This window comes from Rhincodon typus, chromosome 32 (assembly GCF_021869965.1).
Source record: "Rhincodon typus isolate 14 chromosome 32, sRhiTyp1.1, whole genome shotgun sequence".
Taxonomy (NCBI): domain Eukaryota; kingdom Metazoa; phylum Chordata; class Chondrichthyes; order Orectolobiformes; family Rhincodontidae; genus Rhincodon; species Rhincodon typus.
Window position 1 is genome coordinate 9,054,272 of NC_063363.1, and position 17,048 is coordinate 9,071,319.

General features: G+C 40.5%; 2 protein-coding genes across 2 annotated transcripts in view; both read right to left on the reverse strand.

Annotated features, from left to right (window-relative positions):
- The window catches only part of si:dkey-103g5.4, a 16,793-nt gene extending 13,100 nt beyond the window's left edge, over window positions 1-3,693 (reverse strand). The window contains exons 1-3 of the mRNA XM_048615602.1: window positions 3,589-3,693; window positions 2,595-2,736; window positions 481-650 (exon numbers count right to left, since the gene is read on the reverse strand). Of these exons, the coding sequence (XP_048471559.1) occupies window positions 481-650; window positions 2,595-2,628 (204 nt within the window). The 5' untranslated portion in view covers window positions 2,629-2,736; window positions 3,589-3,693. The remainder of the gene's footprint in view (window positions 1-480; window positions 651-2,594; window positions 2,737-3,588) is intronic.
- Window positions 3,694-11,834: 8,141 nt separating this feature from the next.
- The window catches only part of LOC109917153, a 22,388-nt gene continuing 17,174 nt past the window's right edge, over window positions 11,835-17,048 (reverse strand). The window contains exons 7-8 of the mRNA XM_020516947.2: window positions 14,014-14,415; window positions 11,835-11,944 (exon numbers count right to left, since the gene is read on the reverse strand). Coding sequence (XP_020372536.2) covers window positions 14,330-14,415 — 86 coding nt within the window. The 3' untranslated portion in view covers window positions 11,835-11,944; window positions 14,014-14,329. The remainder of the gene's footprint in view (window positions 11,945-14,013; window positions 14,416-17,048) is intronic.

A 17,048-nucleotide genomic window follows, 5' to 3' on the forward strand; every position in this document is an offset into this window, starting at 1 on the left:
GTAAGGGTTTATCGTGATTGGTGCAAGTAAGGGTTTATCGTGATTGGTGCAAGTAAGGGTTTATCGTGATTGGTGCAGGTAAGGGTTTATCGTGATTCTTGCAGGTAGGGGTTTATTGTGATTGGTACAGGTAGGGGGTTATTGTGAATGGAATAACCTCCTAGCTGCATCCACCTATCACCATCTCTCCTACCCTTCCCCCTGCCCCCACCTCCCTCCCTCTATTTATTTCTGTGCTCCCCTCCCCAGTCCTGATGAAGAGTTTCAGCCCAAAACATTGAATTTCCTGCTCCTCTGGTGCTGTCTGACTTGCTGTGCTTTTCCAGCCTCTCACTCAATCACTCTTCACATTGTTAGCTGGAGAAATCAACAGCTTTAATAGTTAAGGACTAGGATGCTCTTAAATTAATAAATGGTCATTATATAAAAGAAAAACAAAGTGGATTTAAGATGCACACAGTATGGATTAGCATTGCCCACCTGTTGGTGCTTCAGTCTGAAAGTTTCTTGCTGGTTGATACACTTCTGAAGTTGACCCCTTTGATGAACCTCTTCCTGACACATCTTATGAATGAACTGTCTCACCTTTTCGATGAAGGTGTGAGCCATGGCTAAATACAGAAGCTGCTGCTCCACTTCCTCCTTATCCACTATGGATTGAAGAACACAGGATAACGTCTTTAACAATAGTGACTGGTAGATAGAACAAAGAGTGAGGAGATAAACAACATGCAAAAAGATTCTCATGCAGAATATTATGGTTAAAGAGCATTGAACAGTACAGCACAGGAACAGGCCGTTTGGCCCATCATGTCTGTGCTGACCATGATGCTATTCTATACTAATCCTATCTGCTAACACATGGTCCATGTCCCTATATTCCAGCGTCTCTGAACCAACCTGGTAACATAATTCTTTCCTGATCTATAGAGATTCAGGCAGCTGGACAAGAGATTCAAGGTTCAGAAGGCTACTGCTCTCTCCTTGAACCGTCTCCAAATTGGGATTTTATGGGGGCTAAGGGAACATGGTTGGAGATTCAGAAGGGGCGGCGGTTTATAATATCAGGTAAGATGGTGAGGCAGTAGTGTGCCTATTACCTTCCCCTGCTGCTACCATTTTGTCAGTGGTTAACAGGCACATTGCCATGTGGAAAAACTGTCAAGTGTACAGATACAGCTTCTTTCTAGTTCTGGGCTGCCCTCTGAATGGGAACCCTATGTGCCACTGAAAGGGGCAAAAGGACAGCGTAGGGTTTCTGATAATCACAAGCATGTACTGATAGTTAGAAGATGTGAACATTTTATGACATTTTATGATGGGCCATTGATCATGTGTATTAGTTTGAATATGATTGGATAATATAATTAACATTCCAGGTTGGGACCCATGACTAGGTGAACACAGTTGGATAGCAATATGGGTGAGTAGATGTGTAACCTTTTGATTTGGAAACTTGTTTTAATAGTATAAAACCATTTCCTTTTGTAGTAAAGTTTGAATTGAATGCCACCTATGATGGGTACACCTCCCATGCATGGATGAATAAACTTTTAAACAAAGAAGTCTGAATCTGGTCTGGTCTAAAGAGAGAATAAATGGTTATACCTGTCCTTTCACCACAAATCCCACTACACCGCATCAGTAACAACCTCCTGCTCTCATAATTAACCTTCCCAATATGGAACCAGCCAGAGTGGCCTGGGCGAGTTCCACAAACTCACTTATTTTTGGGGTCTCCTCCATGCTGGCTGGTCCAGACTGGCTGCAGTTCCATTAGTGGCCATTGCTCGTGGTGGTGCTGCTATGATTGAAGAGCTGATGGCTTTCAGGTTGATCAGATTAGTTAAAAGGGACCACTGCAGGCAATGAGCTGTCTGATCAATGTGAAATCCTGTTGGGGCTTCTACAAGCAGTGGACAATAGTGCTGCCCCGACTTCCTGTGGCACGAAACCTTGGTGCCTTCTCCATGTGTCTTAATGACTAAAACGAGATTTACACTGATGGCGAACTTAAAGTTTCATCAGCACTGTGGGGGCATCACTGACTCTGGAAGCATCGAGAGAATTTGTTTACCTCTGCCCGCTCCTGGAGTGAATCTTTCCCAAATATTAGATAAAGTTGAAATACTGCAGATGCTGGAAATTTGAAATAAAAACAGAAAATGCTGCAGAGACTCTGCAGGTCTCGCAGTGTCTCTGGAAAGTGAAACAGAGTTAATGCTTTGTATCCAACATGAGTCTCATTCAGTAAATTCTGTTTTTATATTGTAATTGGCAGCTCAGCCTCTTACCCAGCCACTGCTGAGAGATCTGCAGGCTTTAGATTTATGGTTCATGCACCATCATCTGTTTGCCTTCATGCAGCCTCACGGATTCTGTCTTATGACAGAAACACAGCAGGGTAAAAGGGTAAACATTGGCATCATGGGAGACAAAAGGCCGGCCAAGTGTAGATGTGGGGACGGAATTAAGAATCTACAGAAAATGTCTCCACGGTTTGGAAATACCTCTAGCTGGGAGACAGAATGAAGGCTTTGTAAGAAAGAACTGATGGAAAGCTGAATGTAGACAGCGGCTGTCACAGGGTTTACCTTGAGAAATCAGGAGCACAATGTCAGTCGGCATCAAGGATGCAAGCTGTGACTCCTGTGTGCATCTGCGTTGGGCTTCACTTTGTGCACAGTCTCGCAATGAGTCAATGATATCGTCAAGGGCTGCCACCTTCTGCTCAACCTTAGGAAACCCAGATAAATAGATTCAGACTTGCTACACACTCTATAGAGGAACAGAATGATCAAAACAGGAAAGAATTGAGCTGCTGGATGCTCCACAGATTGCACCTTGGGTCTGAAGGAACAACACCTCAAGACTTGTTTATCTAGGTCCAAAAAAGATGAAATAATCTTACTGTCTAGTAAATGGGTACGACTGATTTTTTTCATTTGTCTATAGGATGTTGGTTTTGCTGTCCACTTTAATTCCCATTAGTTAAGAGTCAACTGCAAACAGGTAAGGACGGTGTATTTTCTTCCTTGAAGAGCATTAACGAACCGGATGAGATTTTTAACAATCAATGACAGTTTCATCATCATCTTTGCAGCTTCAGATAAATTAACTGATTTAAATTCCACAAACTGCTGTGAGGGGATTTGAACTCTCATCCTCAGAGCATTAGTATATGGGTCTGGATTGCTAATCTTGTGATACACCATCATCTCCGCTTAAATGACTACTACGTAAAAGTGAAACAAAATCATTTTAGAATATTACTTACGGAAAACTGAAGTTATTGATTAAGGGTGAAACAATTAAATGACCTTTATATACAGAATTGCAGTTTAACTTTTATATAAAGATGTAAAGCAGGCAGACATGGATTTTAATTTAGAGCAAGAAAGTAACATATACAAGTGTCTGTTTGTGATGAGTAATTGAATATGTGTGACCAACCAAACATCATCAGATGTGGTTGTAATGTTAAGGATATGTTTGAGTAGTTTTGCAATGTTATATATTTAATAAACCAATGATTTGATTCCACTATTCAAGAGCTTTTTTGTAGATCTTACTTTAACAATACTGTACCTTCTGAAATTTGCAATTAACTTTGGTGCCAGATACCTCCTGCAGCAAACTCTTCAAAGCAATGTACAGATCTTCCTCTTTCTGCTGCTGATGTTGCCAATTACCTCATCTATAATGGAATTCCTCTTCAAGGGCATTGAGCTGAACAGAAACACAAATATCACCATCAATTTGGAGCACTGAGTCCTCCTGTAGAATTGAAATTGTGAACATTTTCAGGATGATATACCTGGCACTTTCACCTCTGCAGCCAAGTTTTGAACCCAGCTAACATGAGAAGCTCTTTTCTGTATTTTGCCTGTGAAGTCCCAAGCCAATTCCCCTAATCTGGCACTCATTGCTGATATCACACATGAAACCTGTTGGGCAACATCTATGGGAAGTGGATAAATGTTACACTGGTGCTGTAGGGTACCACAGTTTTGTGGGGAGGTTGAAGAATCATAATGACAGAATGAATGGGAACAGGAATATGACATTCAGCCCCTCAAGCTTATTCCGCAGTTCACGAGATTATGGTTAATCTGCATCTCAACTCGATTTACCTGTTTTTATGACAGATTACTAGATTGTTTGAATTAACAAAATTTCTTTGATCCCCAGCATTCCCAGACTTTAATGAGAGGCTGTCCTAGATTCCCACTATCCTTCATGAAAAGACAATTCCACTCCTCATTGCTGTCGCTGTAATTCAGTCATTAAATTTCCTTATTTTATTTGCTGCCACCACAGAAACAAACTAAATAGCTCCATGGCATTTTCGCTATCAGATTCCTTCATCACATATATACATCATTTAGATTACCCGTCCACCTACAGATTTATGCAATACCTGTATCTAATCTAAGAATGTTTATTACTGACACAGGGAAGACTAACATAGAGGGAGATCCATTCACTCCAGCATGAAATCCCATTTAAAGGGCATTAGAAATATCTACCTCATGTAAGAAAATTAGCATTACTCACTTTGTCACCCCAACGGTACTAATGCAACAGCATGTGCCTTTTTTCCAGGAATTAATGGCAGTGGAAATGCATACACTTATTATTCCATGAGACCATGTTCCTAGAGGGGAGCATTGCTCTCAGGGTTGTAATGATATCTGGTTAAAAATATAAGTTTGATTGAGAAGTAAGTATAACTAATTAGGTAGAATACACGTAGATATTAAAAACTTTTAAAGAGAAAGATTTTTGTCAGAGTTAACCACGAAAAGCTCTGTCATAGACAGCAGGAAAATTGTAATGGGGACATAGAATACAATGTTTATGCCATTAAGCAAATTAGTGCTCAGCACAGACAATAATAAAGTATAAACGATATTTAGTCACTAAAAATGAGGCTTTGAAAGACACACAGCAACACCATACTTGGTGTAAAAGTAAAATGGTAACAGGCAACTGATGAGAATACCAAAGATCCTTGTCACCTTAGAAACATGCGAGGAAGGATTCACTTAAGATGAAAAGAATAAAAAGGATAGTTGAAAGGAGTATAAACATTGACTATACAAAAATTCACAACTTCATAAATGGATCTTCACAGAATAATAAAGTAATAAGCCAGAATCAAATGAAAGTGGGAGAAAACTACGCAGAGGTTGACATTGCATTTGCAAAACAGGAGAAATCAAAATAATTTAAAAAAAAGCACAAACAGAAATTGCTGGAAAAGCTCGGCAGTTCTGGCAACATCTGTGGAGAGAGATAGATCTGGCACTCTCAGCTCTGCAGTCTGGTTTTGAACCCAGCTAGCAGAACCTCCTCAGAACTCAAACCAAAACATTAACTCTGATTTCTCTCCACAGATGCTGCCAGAACTGCTGAGCTTTTCCAGCAATTTCTGTTTTTGTTTCTGATTTACAGCATCCGCAGTTATTTCGGTTTTTATTTAATTTAAAAAAGATCTTCTCACTGAAATTTTAGAGATGTTAGAGAGCCTCAGATAACACTTCTCAAAGTGTTTTTTCCCACAGGGAGGAAATATCATCCTCACTCTGACGTTTAAGGTAAAACTTTACTTCCTGATGAATATTCTTAGCTATTATTAAATATTTTATTTTTAGTTATTATTAGATAGTCCTAGACATTTTTAGACATACTTGAATAATTAAAAATAACATCAAACTGATTTCTATTACATTTGGTATTACATCTTTTGGTAGTTTTTGACACAGCAATATATTTATACACATGAAACATACTGCTTGTTAATTTCCATTAATAACATTGTAAAATTAATAAATCATCTCATTTAAGTTTCTGTTGCAACTAAAATGACCCCTAATCCCTTAGACACTTTTTTAAGTGGGGAAGTCTATATTCTGAATCAATAAATATTGGACCCAAGTTATGAAGTTGGGTGGAGTATTCATGAAATCGAAGGTAGGAAGTTTGAATCGTTGGTAAAAAAAAATGATAGTGGGACAAAAGAGTGCCTGGTCCTTTTAAGAGATTGTCTTTTACTGTGCTTGGAAGTTTACAAGAACTATGCACAGAGAGTGCTCGAGTTGAAACACCTTGTATCGAACATCAAGCAGCATTTTTACCAAGGCAACAAGTCTTTTCAAATTTAACCAATCAATTTAAACCAAGCCCTTAGATTCTGAAAGCCAATAGAATTTAAAACTGATGGTTTTGGCAACCTGAAACCAACCATATTATAATACATTGATGTGTCATCAGGGCATTTATAAAGATGAGGGCGTTTGGAAAATCGGAGAGAGCCAACTGTCATCTGAGGAGAGAGCAAGTCTGCAATCTGAGAAATAAGCTGAGAGCTCTCACAAGAAATCGCTAGCTCTCTAAGAAAGCACCATCTTATCGATAAAGGTACCATGGCATTTTTAGCTAAGAGTCTTTACTGAGAAAGCATGCCTGACAGTAGAATCAGCAGAAGAGAGGCATTTGTGGCGTGACAGAAGGTGGAGGGTTCCAGAAGACACAGTCTGTGCGAACTTGGAGAGATTAAGTTTTAACTTATTGTTGTCTTATTATTTGGGATTATATAAGTGGGACTTGAGTTTATTTGAACAGAATTCCAGTAGAATTTTGTTCAGTTAGAGAGTAGTTAGTAGTCTAAGAGGAATTGTTTGGCTTGTTAGTAATTTTGTTAATTTGTTCATTGTTAGGGTTAAGTAAATAAATTCCTTCTTGTTATTTATAAAGTAGATCAAGGATTTTATTTCTTTTAACCACTCTTTTAACAGATCACAAGGGGAAAAGCGAGGTTCTCTGGGTGTTTCAGGGGTAATTATTAGAAGGGAACCTCTAATCACATTTTAGCGGATTGGGGCTTGTGTTTAGGTTTAATTATCAGAGGTGTTCAGCCATTCCCCTTCCGTAACATCCTTAAAATACCTGGGATGTTTATAGCACAGCTAATACTTATTAAAATTAAACAGGCTTTTTTGGAAGATGGTTACGTTCTTGGGCAGCTTCTTCACCTTTGGGAATAGTTACATTAATCTGACAAACTCAAAACTTTAAGCTTTCACTTTTGTGAAATTTTTTTTTTCCTTTATTCATTCACAAGATGTGCGCATTGCTGGCTACGCAGCATGTATTGCCCATCCCTAATTGCCCAGAGGGCAGTTAAGAGTCAACCACATTGCTGTGGGTCTGGAGTCACAGTAGGCCAGAGCATGTAAGGATGGCAGTTTCCTTCCCTAAAGGACATTAGTGAACCAGATGGGTTTTTTGTGAAAATTGGCAATGGATTCATGGTCATCATTAGACTGTTAATTCCAGATATTTATTGAATTCAAATTCCACCATCTGCCATGGCAGGATTCAAACCCAGGTACCCAGAACATTATGTGGGTCTCTAGATTAACAGTCCATCGATAATACCACTAGGCCATCACCTCCCCTGAGGTGAGCTTGAACTCAGCAGACAGAAGTTTTCAAGGAGATACCCTGATCTAAGTTCGCTCCAAATAAAACTATAATCACATCAGAGGTGTGTTGAAGATAACCATACAACAGTATAGCCTGATTCTCTGCCAACATTGAGTCTCCTAAGAAAATAGTTGCTGGAAAGCAATGCTTTTTGCCCGAAATACTTAGCCGAAATATTAACCAGGAAAATTATTATGATTAAGTGGTGTCTCAGCTTCCTATTATATTACCATTTCTACAGCTGGTTTTTGTCTTAAGGAGGTTCTGGATGACTGTGTGATAGGTACCACAATTCTTGTGTGTGGATCTATACGAGCACCAACAACTGGACCAATTTCACCTATGAGCTCGTCTATGCTTCTGGCACCAAGAGTGATTGGTATCAGTCCTGGAAAACAGAAGAAGCACAATCAGTTCTAAAATGAGAGGACAATTTTTTATCCATTTGTGGGATGTGTGCATCGCTGGATGGCCAGCATTTTTTGCCCATCCCTAGTTGCCCTTGAGAAGGTGGTGGTGCGCTGCCTTCTTGAACCGCTGCAGTCCTCCTGCTATGGGTTGACCCACAATGCTATTAGGGAGGGAATTCCAGGATTTTGACCCAGCGACTATGAAGGAATGGCGATATATTTCCAAGTCAGGATGGTAAGTGACTTGGAGGGGAACTTGGAGGTGGTGGTGTTTCCATATATCTGCTGTCCTTGTCCTTCTAGATGGAAGTGGTTGTGGGTTTGGAAGGTACTGTTTGAGGATCTTTGGTGAATTTCTACAGTGCATCTTGTAGTTAGTACACACTGCTGCTACTGAGCATCGGTGGTGGACAGAGTGAATGGCTTGTAGATATAGTGCCAATCAAATAGACTGCTTTGTACTGGATGGTGTCAAGCTTCGAGTGTTATTGAGGCTGCACTCATCCAGTTAAGTGTGGAATATTCCATCACATTCCTGACTTGTGCCTTGTAGATGATGGATAGGCTTTGAGGAGTCAGGAGGTCAGGAGTCACTGCAGAATTCATAGCCTCTGACCTGCTCTTAGTAGCCACTGTGTTTATGTGGTGAGTCCAGTTGAGTTTCTAGTCAATGATAACACCCAGGATGTTGACAGTGGGGGAATTCAGTGATGGTAACACCATTGAATGCCAAGGGGCAGTGGTTAGATTGCCTCTTATTGGTGATGGTCAAAGCCTGGCATTTCTGTGGCGCAAATGTTATTTGCCACTTGTCAGCCCAAGCCTGGATATTGTCCAGGTCTTGTTGCATTTGAACGTGGACTGCTTTAGCATCTGAGGAGTCGTGATGAAATTCTATATCTATTTTTCAACTGAACGATTTTGGTGAAGATATAAAGCCACATTGTAAAAGGCCATGTCAAGGCTGAAAAGAATTTGAAGGAAGCACAACATTACTGTGTAGTATCATAGAATCCCTACAGTGTGGAAGCAGGCCATTCAGCCCATAGAGTCCACACCAACCCTTTGAAGAGCATTCCCACCCAGACCCACCCTCTACCATAACCCCACATTTCCCACAGCTAATCCACCTAGGCTGCATATCCTTGGATTCAATGGGCAACTTAGCATAGCCAATCCACATAACCTGCACATCTTTGAATTGTGGGAGGAAACTAGAGGACCTAGAGGAAACCCACACAGACACGGGGAGAACATGCAAACTCAACTACACAATCACCTGAGGGTGGAATTGAACCCAGGTCCCTGGTGCTGTGAGGCAACAGTCTAACCACTGAACCACTGTGCCGCATAGTAGAAGTTATGGGACAGCAAGGTCTTGTTTTAAAAGTTTGCACATTGTTGGAAAGGAGTATATTATAGAGGACCATAAGGAGACCTATTATTTTGAGACTTAACATTGGATATGGTGACATGTTAGTGTAAACTCGATGGGCTGAATGGCCTCTTTCCACACTGTAGGATTTCTGTGATTCTATATCAATGTAGCAAAGAGGAAGAAGACACAGGATGGGATCATTGAAGTTTAGGAGGAAGAAGAGAATTCAGAAAGGTGCTAGATAAATATGAGTAATTGATAATGTTGGGGAACTTTGTTGCACTGGTAAATTAGAAAAATCTTCAAATTGTAGACTGAAGCTCAGAGTGTTATATGCCCATCAGATGGCAAAATTTTCTCTTGTGCAAGAGTGTAAAAGGGCACTGCAATGAAATTCTGATTATAGGATTGAAAGACAAATCAAAGCAAAGACAATTCTTGAATCACCAGTATTAAATCCAATAGCAGTCTAATGAAAGGGAATCTGAAGAGAGAATACTGGAGATACACAGCACGTTTAATTGTCATTGTCAGGAAGAAAAATTGAGGTAAAGAGTCACATGTTGCTCCATAATTACATTTCTTGCTAGAAATAGGAGCCTGGATGTCTTTTTAGATGGTTTAAGAGTTTAAACTTTTTTTTGCAGAATACTTCGACAGGACTTTTCCACAGGGTAGGGAGTCCAAAACTAGAGGGCATATGTTTTAAGGTGAGAGGGGAAAGATTTAAAAGGGACCTAAAGGGGCAGAGGGTGGTGCGTGTATGGAATGAACTGCCAGAGGAAGTGGTGGAGAATGGTACAATTACAACATTTTAAAGGCATCTGGATGGTACATGAATAGGAAGAGTTTAGAGGGATATGGACCAAATGCTGACAAGTGGCAAGGATATCTGGTTGGCATGGACCAGTTGGACTGAAGGGTCTGTTTCAGTGCTGTACAGCTCTATGATGCTATGGCTCTATTGTTTCTTCTTAAACTGTTATTGCTTAAATGAACAGGTTAAGGGTACATCATTGGAGTTTAGAAGAATAAGAGATGATCTTATGGAAACAAACAGGAGGTTGAAGTGACTCGATTGGGTTGATACCCAGAGGATGTTTCCTCTTGAGGGGGAGACTAAAACTAGGGGAAATGGTTTAAGATTAAGACGTTGCATTTTTTAAATAGAGAAGAAGAGTGTTTTTTTTCTCTCAAACGGTTGTCAGATAGTTGAGATCAATGCTGTCTGCTTCTCAATCCTGCCACTAAAGGGAACAGTTTCTCCCTAACTACTGCCATAGGTCTGCCTCATAGGTGGAAACACCTCCACCAATTTTTTTCTCAACCTTCTTGATGGGAGAGCAGCATAGCTTCCTTAATCTATGCTGTGACTTAAGGCATGTGATTAATATATATATTAATACCATATATTTTAGAATTTGGATTTTTAACTAGTGGCATGTGTGTTTGGTTTGTATCTATGACGTGGTTTAATGATGAACTTGTAAGGCTTTTTGAGCCAAGCTTTGTTAAAATAAATAGTATGAGAGGTATAATTCTTGGAGCCTAATGGGAATTTGTTTACATTGGTTGAGTTTTCATGAGCAAACAAAGTAACAGTGTAGTTCATTAGGCTTCAGATAGAAGGATCTAGAATGGTGTTTTTACTTGGCTTGGCAGGAACATTCATAGCTTGCAGCAAACTCTTGTTTGCAGAAGTCCTGGTTAAAGGTTTATGTGCAAAAAAGTTCCTCTTGAAGAATGGAGATAGTTTAGAACTATTAAGAAATAAGTTACCTCAGCCTAAGGAGTTCAGTTTGAAAGTTCCATACTAATATTCTTTGGATATAACAATGAGGGTTCATTTGAAGCTAAGAAAGTCTGATTTCAGTTATATAACAACTCAAGGAAGAGACAGTAGGAACTGCAGATGCTGGAGAATCCAAGACAACAAGGTGCAGAGCTGGATGAACACAGTAGGCTAAGCAGCATCATAGGAGCAGGAAGGCTGACGTTTTGGATCTAGACCCTTCTAGGCCCGAAACATCAGCCTTTCTGCTCCTATGATGCTGCTTAGCCTGCTGTGTTCATCCAGCTCTGCACCTTTTTGCCAAGGAAGATTTTCCAGACTGGGAATTGAAGCATCAGATAAGGTAAATAGATATGAGTATTACAGAGGGGTGCTGTTGGAATTAATGGGATTGCAGTTACCATATATTCTGAATTTCTAAACTTGTGTTATGTGTAAATAATTATGTTTATTCTATTTTATCTTAATTTATTCTGTGTAAGTAATAAAACTCTGCTTTATTTTGTAACTTAATGAGCAGCATTGTGAGCTGTGTTTCAGTGAAAGACAACCTCGTTAAAACCAAAGAAAAATAAAACACGATCTATCAAGCCTGATTTTGGTCAAGGATCAGTTTAGTAACAACAGTATCACAACAATCCACGAAAATGCAGGTTTGTAAAGACAAGATTCAAGGCAATAGATGAACCAAATAAACAGTACCATTGCCATTTTGATCCTCCATGGTCCCAGCAACAGGAATAAGCTGACCAGTTGCCCTGTCAATTTCCACCCCTAAAATAGGCACTTCCAGGTCAGAACCTCCAGGATCAGGTATCTGCATCCCAATGACAGCAGGTATCAGCAGGCCAGTGCTAGCAAATGAGATCATCCCTATAGGAAAAACAAAATCAACATAAGAAAATAAATGTTGAAGCTCTGAAAAGAGTCAAAACATAAATTCTGTTTCTCCACAGATGCTGCCAGACCTGCTAAGTGTCTCCAGCGCTTTTTGTTTTTATTTAACATGAACTTTGTTCCTTCTCAACTAATTTTGTTCTCTATATACTGTTTTGTCAGCTTCCCTGTGCCCTATCTCTTGAAAAGAATGAAAAGACAGGAATAAAAGTACGGAAATGGGAAAACTATGTTCAGTGTAATTGGGGGCTTTGATGCCAACACTTGTTGCTAAATGAAGTTGGCTCTATTTCATTAGCTGAGGAATAAATGGACCTGTGTTATTTTAAATGGATGAACCAGAGATGGCATTCCTGCTTGAGCAAGGAGCTTTGGGTTTGAGTCCCACTCGAGGATTTGATGGCTGAAGATTAAAGCGTATTCCTAATGTGGCCAAAAAATTTTGAGTGTCAACTTGTGCATCCTTCCAACATACAACAATAGCAGGTAGTTGGAATGGGAGAAATTCCTAATCAGCCACATGATGGAATGAAATTGGAGCCTCTGCCATCTCCATCCATAGCTCCAGGCAACAAAGTGTTTGTAAAAGTGTGCATTACTAGAGCAACAAGGGCTCCCCGAGTGAAGTGTAGGCCACTGCCACCAGATGGATGCTCTAAGTAATTAAATGGAGAATAGGACTATATTCAGTGGATTGCCATCCATCATTTATAGTCATAGAGCTGTACAGCATGAAAGCAGACCCTTCGGTCCAACACATCCATGCCGACCAAATATCTTAAATTAATCTAGTCCCATTTGCCAGCATTTGGCCCATATCCCTCTAAATCCTACCTATTCATATACCCATTCAGATGCCTTTTAAATGTTGTAATTGTACCAACCTCCACCACTTCCTCTGGCAGCTCATTCCATACACACACCAATGTCTGCATGAAAATGGTACCCCTTAGGGTACCCCTTTTAAATCTTTCCCTTATCTCCTTAAACCTACGGCCTCTAGTTTTGGACTCACCCACTCCGGGGAAAAGACCTTGACTATTCACCCTATCTATGCCCCTCATGATTTTATAAACCATTATATAGTCAACCCCTCAGCCTCTGACGCTCCAGGGAAAATATCCCCAGCCTATTCAGCTGCTCCCTATAGCTCAAACCCTCTAAACCTGGCAACATCCTTGTAAATCTTTGCTGAGCCCTTTCAAGTTTCCAGCATTCTTTCTACAGCAGGGAGACCAGAATTGCACACAGTATTCCAAAAGTGGCTGAACCAACAATCTGTACAGTTGCAACATGATCTCCCAACTCCTTTACTCAATGCACTGACCAATAAAGGCAAGCGTACCAAACACCTTCTTCACTATTCTGTCTACCTGGGACTTCGCTTTCAAGGAAGTATGAACCTGGTCTCTAAGGTCTTTACTTGCAAAAAAGATGATCAGCAGCTTATTTGGAGACTCACACACATACATCCATGCGCGCGCACACACACACACACACACACAATGCATGGATGACCCCAAATAAAATTTTCAGGATGGATGAAAAGACTTCAGCAACGGTCCTTCCTTCTCCTGCTCACTCCTACCACCCCACTCTCCCAAGCTGCCAGCTCGTTCAGTAGGGTATTTCAGCGGATTCCCATCCTCCCACACACAATAGCAATGGACCACTTCTTCAACAGCAATGATTTGCCAGCAAATAAGGCCCAACTCTGAAAATGATATTTGTGTATGTTCTTGGTACATGGGCATCACCAGCAAGGCCAGTTTTTATTGCCAATACCTAAATCACCTTATGATGGTGGTGGTCAGCAGTCATATAATGTTGGCACAGAGAAATTTGTGATAGAACTTTAGGATGTTAACTGATTTTATGTGACTCCTGATGCTGACTTCAGGGAAGTGGACTGAAAGTTCAATTGTCTTCCCACTCATTGTGAGTAGAAGTAAGTCTTCTAAATGTTTCAGTAGGCCATCAGAGGCTGTCTGAAAATCTCCTACAAAACCATTTCCAGATTCAGTTTGATGCATCTGTAAGCTTACCTATGCTTCCACCACTGTTTGCAAACTGCCTGGCTTCTTTTCTCTGTCTCTGCAAGTTGTACGCAGTGTGAATGATGTGTGCCCAGCTTCTGGCCCGTGCCTTCACTAAATCATCCACTGCACCCATTAGCAAGCTCAGCTGCTTCTGAGGACAGGAAGGCATTGCTGACTTCTGCATTGCCATATTTTCTTTCAACACTTCCAGCATTTGGATCTCACAGGCCAGAGTGACAGCATCTAGCAGGGCCTGATAACCGCCTGCACATGGCAACACCCGATTCCCTTGAATATAAGCACCCGAAATCCGAGTAGACTTTCAACTGAGAGGCTCCAAGAAACTGTCCCCAATTATCAGGGGAGTGTTTGAAGATTCTGTAACACCTCCGAGAGGCACAACCATACCTAAAAGAAAATTACTCTATTAAAGAGACATAACTTCTTTTCCAAAATAATTTATACTTATATAGCACCTTTAATGTTATCAAACAACCTAAAGCACTTCACAGGAGCATCATAAAATATAACTATCACACCCAGCCATGTAAAGAAGATATTAGGTCAGTTGACAAGGAAGGAGATTCTGTTAAGGAGAATCTTAAAGGAAGACAGTGATGTGGAGAAGTGTAGAGAGGGAATGCTAGAGTTTAGGGCCTTGGCAGCTGAAGGCACCACTATCATTGGCTAGAGGACTTAAAATCAGAGAAGCTCAACAGTCCAGAGAATTAGTTGATTGCAGATATCTCAGAAGGGCAATGACACTGGAGGAGATCATAATGATAAGGGAGGGTGAGGCCATAGTAGGTTTTAGATTCTAACCAGCCTGCTCAGAGATGCAATGACACATCTGGAGCAGTGGGACGTGAACCTGGGCTTCCTGACTCAGAGGTAGGAACACTACCACTGCAGAAGACCCGCGTGATGGGCTTTCTAGTATAGAGGATGAAAGCTATAAGCTAATACCTTGACTGCCTCATTAGTGATGTCAGGTGGCATTTGCTCACGTGGAATTGGAAGCTTATGGAGAAGGTTCCAGTGAATCTTACACCTGCTGAATAATGGCATTGTTTAATAGTTAAAGTCCTTGGTTTTCACTGGTTTGGTGTCTAGTAGCTTCCAGAACCTGCTCACAATATTTCAACTAAATTAGAAAGCAGTGCTAAGAATTTTTAAAATCAAAACGTTGTTTGGCCAGGAATAAGTAGGTCAGCAAGCACAAGGCCTAATAGGAGAATGCGACTCAATGATAGTTAAGACATAGACAGCAGAGTTTTGGATGACTGCTAGTTTATGGAACATAGAATGTTGGAAAGGAGACAGGAGTGTATTGGATAGTCAAGTCCAGAGTGAATGAAGGCATGATTGAGGGTTTCAGCAGTAGATAAGCAGAAACAGAAAGCAAAAACTGTCTTTGTTCCATTAACCCTTGAAAAGTAAAATGTTTATGACATGATAATGCACCTAGATATTGTTGCTTACAGGAACCTAGAAAGAAAAATATATCAACTTGGAACATTTGAAAGGCATAGGGAAATAAATGAATACCCTTTGAAAGTATTGAAAAAATTGAATCTTGTGTATAATCCTTCCCACCTCAATTATCTGTCTCTTTTGCTAAGGTGGGATTCAGATCTTGTGCCAACTTGTACTTTGGTTCATTATCCCACTATCATAGTTCATCTGTGAGCCTATATGACAATGGAAGGCAGTACACTTGACTTAATGCCTTGACATTGTATAAATATCAGGTTGGCTCAAGGGAAACTCTCATTTTTGGGCCAGGAGGTCACTGGTTCAAACAACGTCACAAGAATTGCCTAAATGGGCCAACTTGACAATTTAATACAACAGTGAGGGAGTGCTGCACTGTCAAAGGTATTGACTTTTACATTATTTTCTTGACCCTATGATGCTTTTGAGGAAGAGCAGGAAGTTCATTCCTTGCCAAGCTACCCAATATTTATCTGTGAGCCACTATTACAAGAACAGGCAAACTACTCACTTGTCACATTGCTATTTGTGAGACTTTGTCCATAAATTGTTTGCCTCATTTCCTGACATAACAACGCAGTGGCTAATTTTCAAAGTAAATAATTGATGATGAAGCACTTTTAGACCTTTCACAGTCTGTGAATAGTGCGCTATATAAATGCAGCTTCCATTTCTTTCACATGCAGGCATTTTAAAAAAAAGGATCATGCAGGATATATTTTGCAACCTTTACAGAAGTAATGACACTGTATGGGATTTCTAACATGTCAAGGATTGCCGAGCACAGCACTGAGGCAGTGGAGGGCTTGAGGGAGCTGGCAACGAGTTAAAGTTTGGTGGCTTGCGTTGTGAAAACAGATCTTGTATTTGCGAGATAATGGGAACTGCTGATGCTGGAGAATCTGAGGTAGCAAGGTGTAGAGCTGGATGAACACAGCAGGCCAAGCAGCATCAGAGGAGCAGGAAAGCTGACGTTTCGGGTCTGGACCCTTCTTCAGAAAACCTTCAAGCATCATTCAATATCGAGATTGCTCTGAAAGAATGTTCAAACCATGCAAGATTGGTGCAAACTGAGAGAAGATTAATAGAGCTATTGATTGGAGACAAAGCTAAGACAAAAAGGCTAGCTCTACTGCATAGGCAGCTGATCTCCCAGGTTACCAAGGCCATTGAAAAGGTGCTCTAGAGGCAAAGTTCATAATGAAAAAGGCATTGGAGACAATGATGGAAGTTACAGTTGCCAACTACTTCTGTCACTCTCTGTTCAAATAGGCTACAACTGCACAAACTCCAAGAACATGGAAATGCAGGATCACACCAACCAACTGAATGACAAAATTCTTTTTGCTCATCTGGAAAAGGACAGCATGGAAACTCCAGAAGAAACCACCATGGAAAGTGTCATACTGCTCAAATGAACCAATACACAAGACAATCATGAATGCAGTATCTGCTTCAACTGAGGAGGCTGGTGACCCTGAAGAGTCCAATGAATGCCAGCCTACTGACCAGCCTGTTTCTCTAGGTGAAGTGACAAAGTCTCCAGG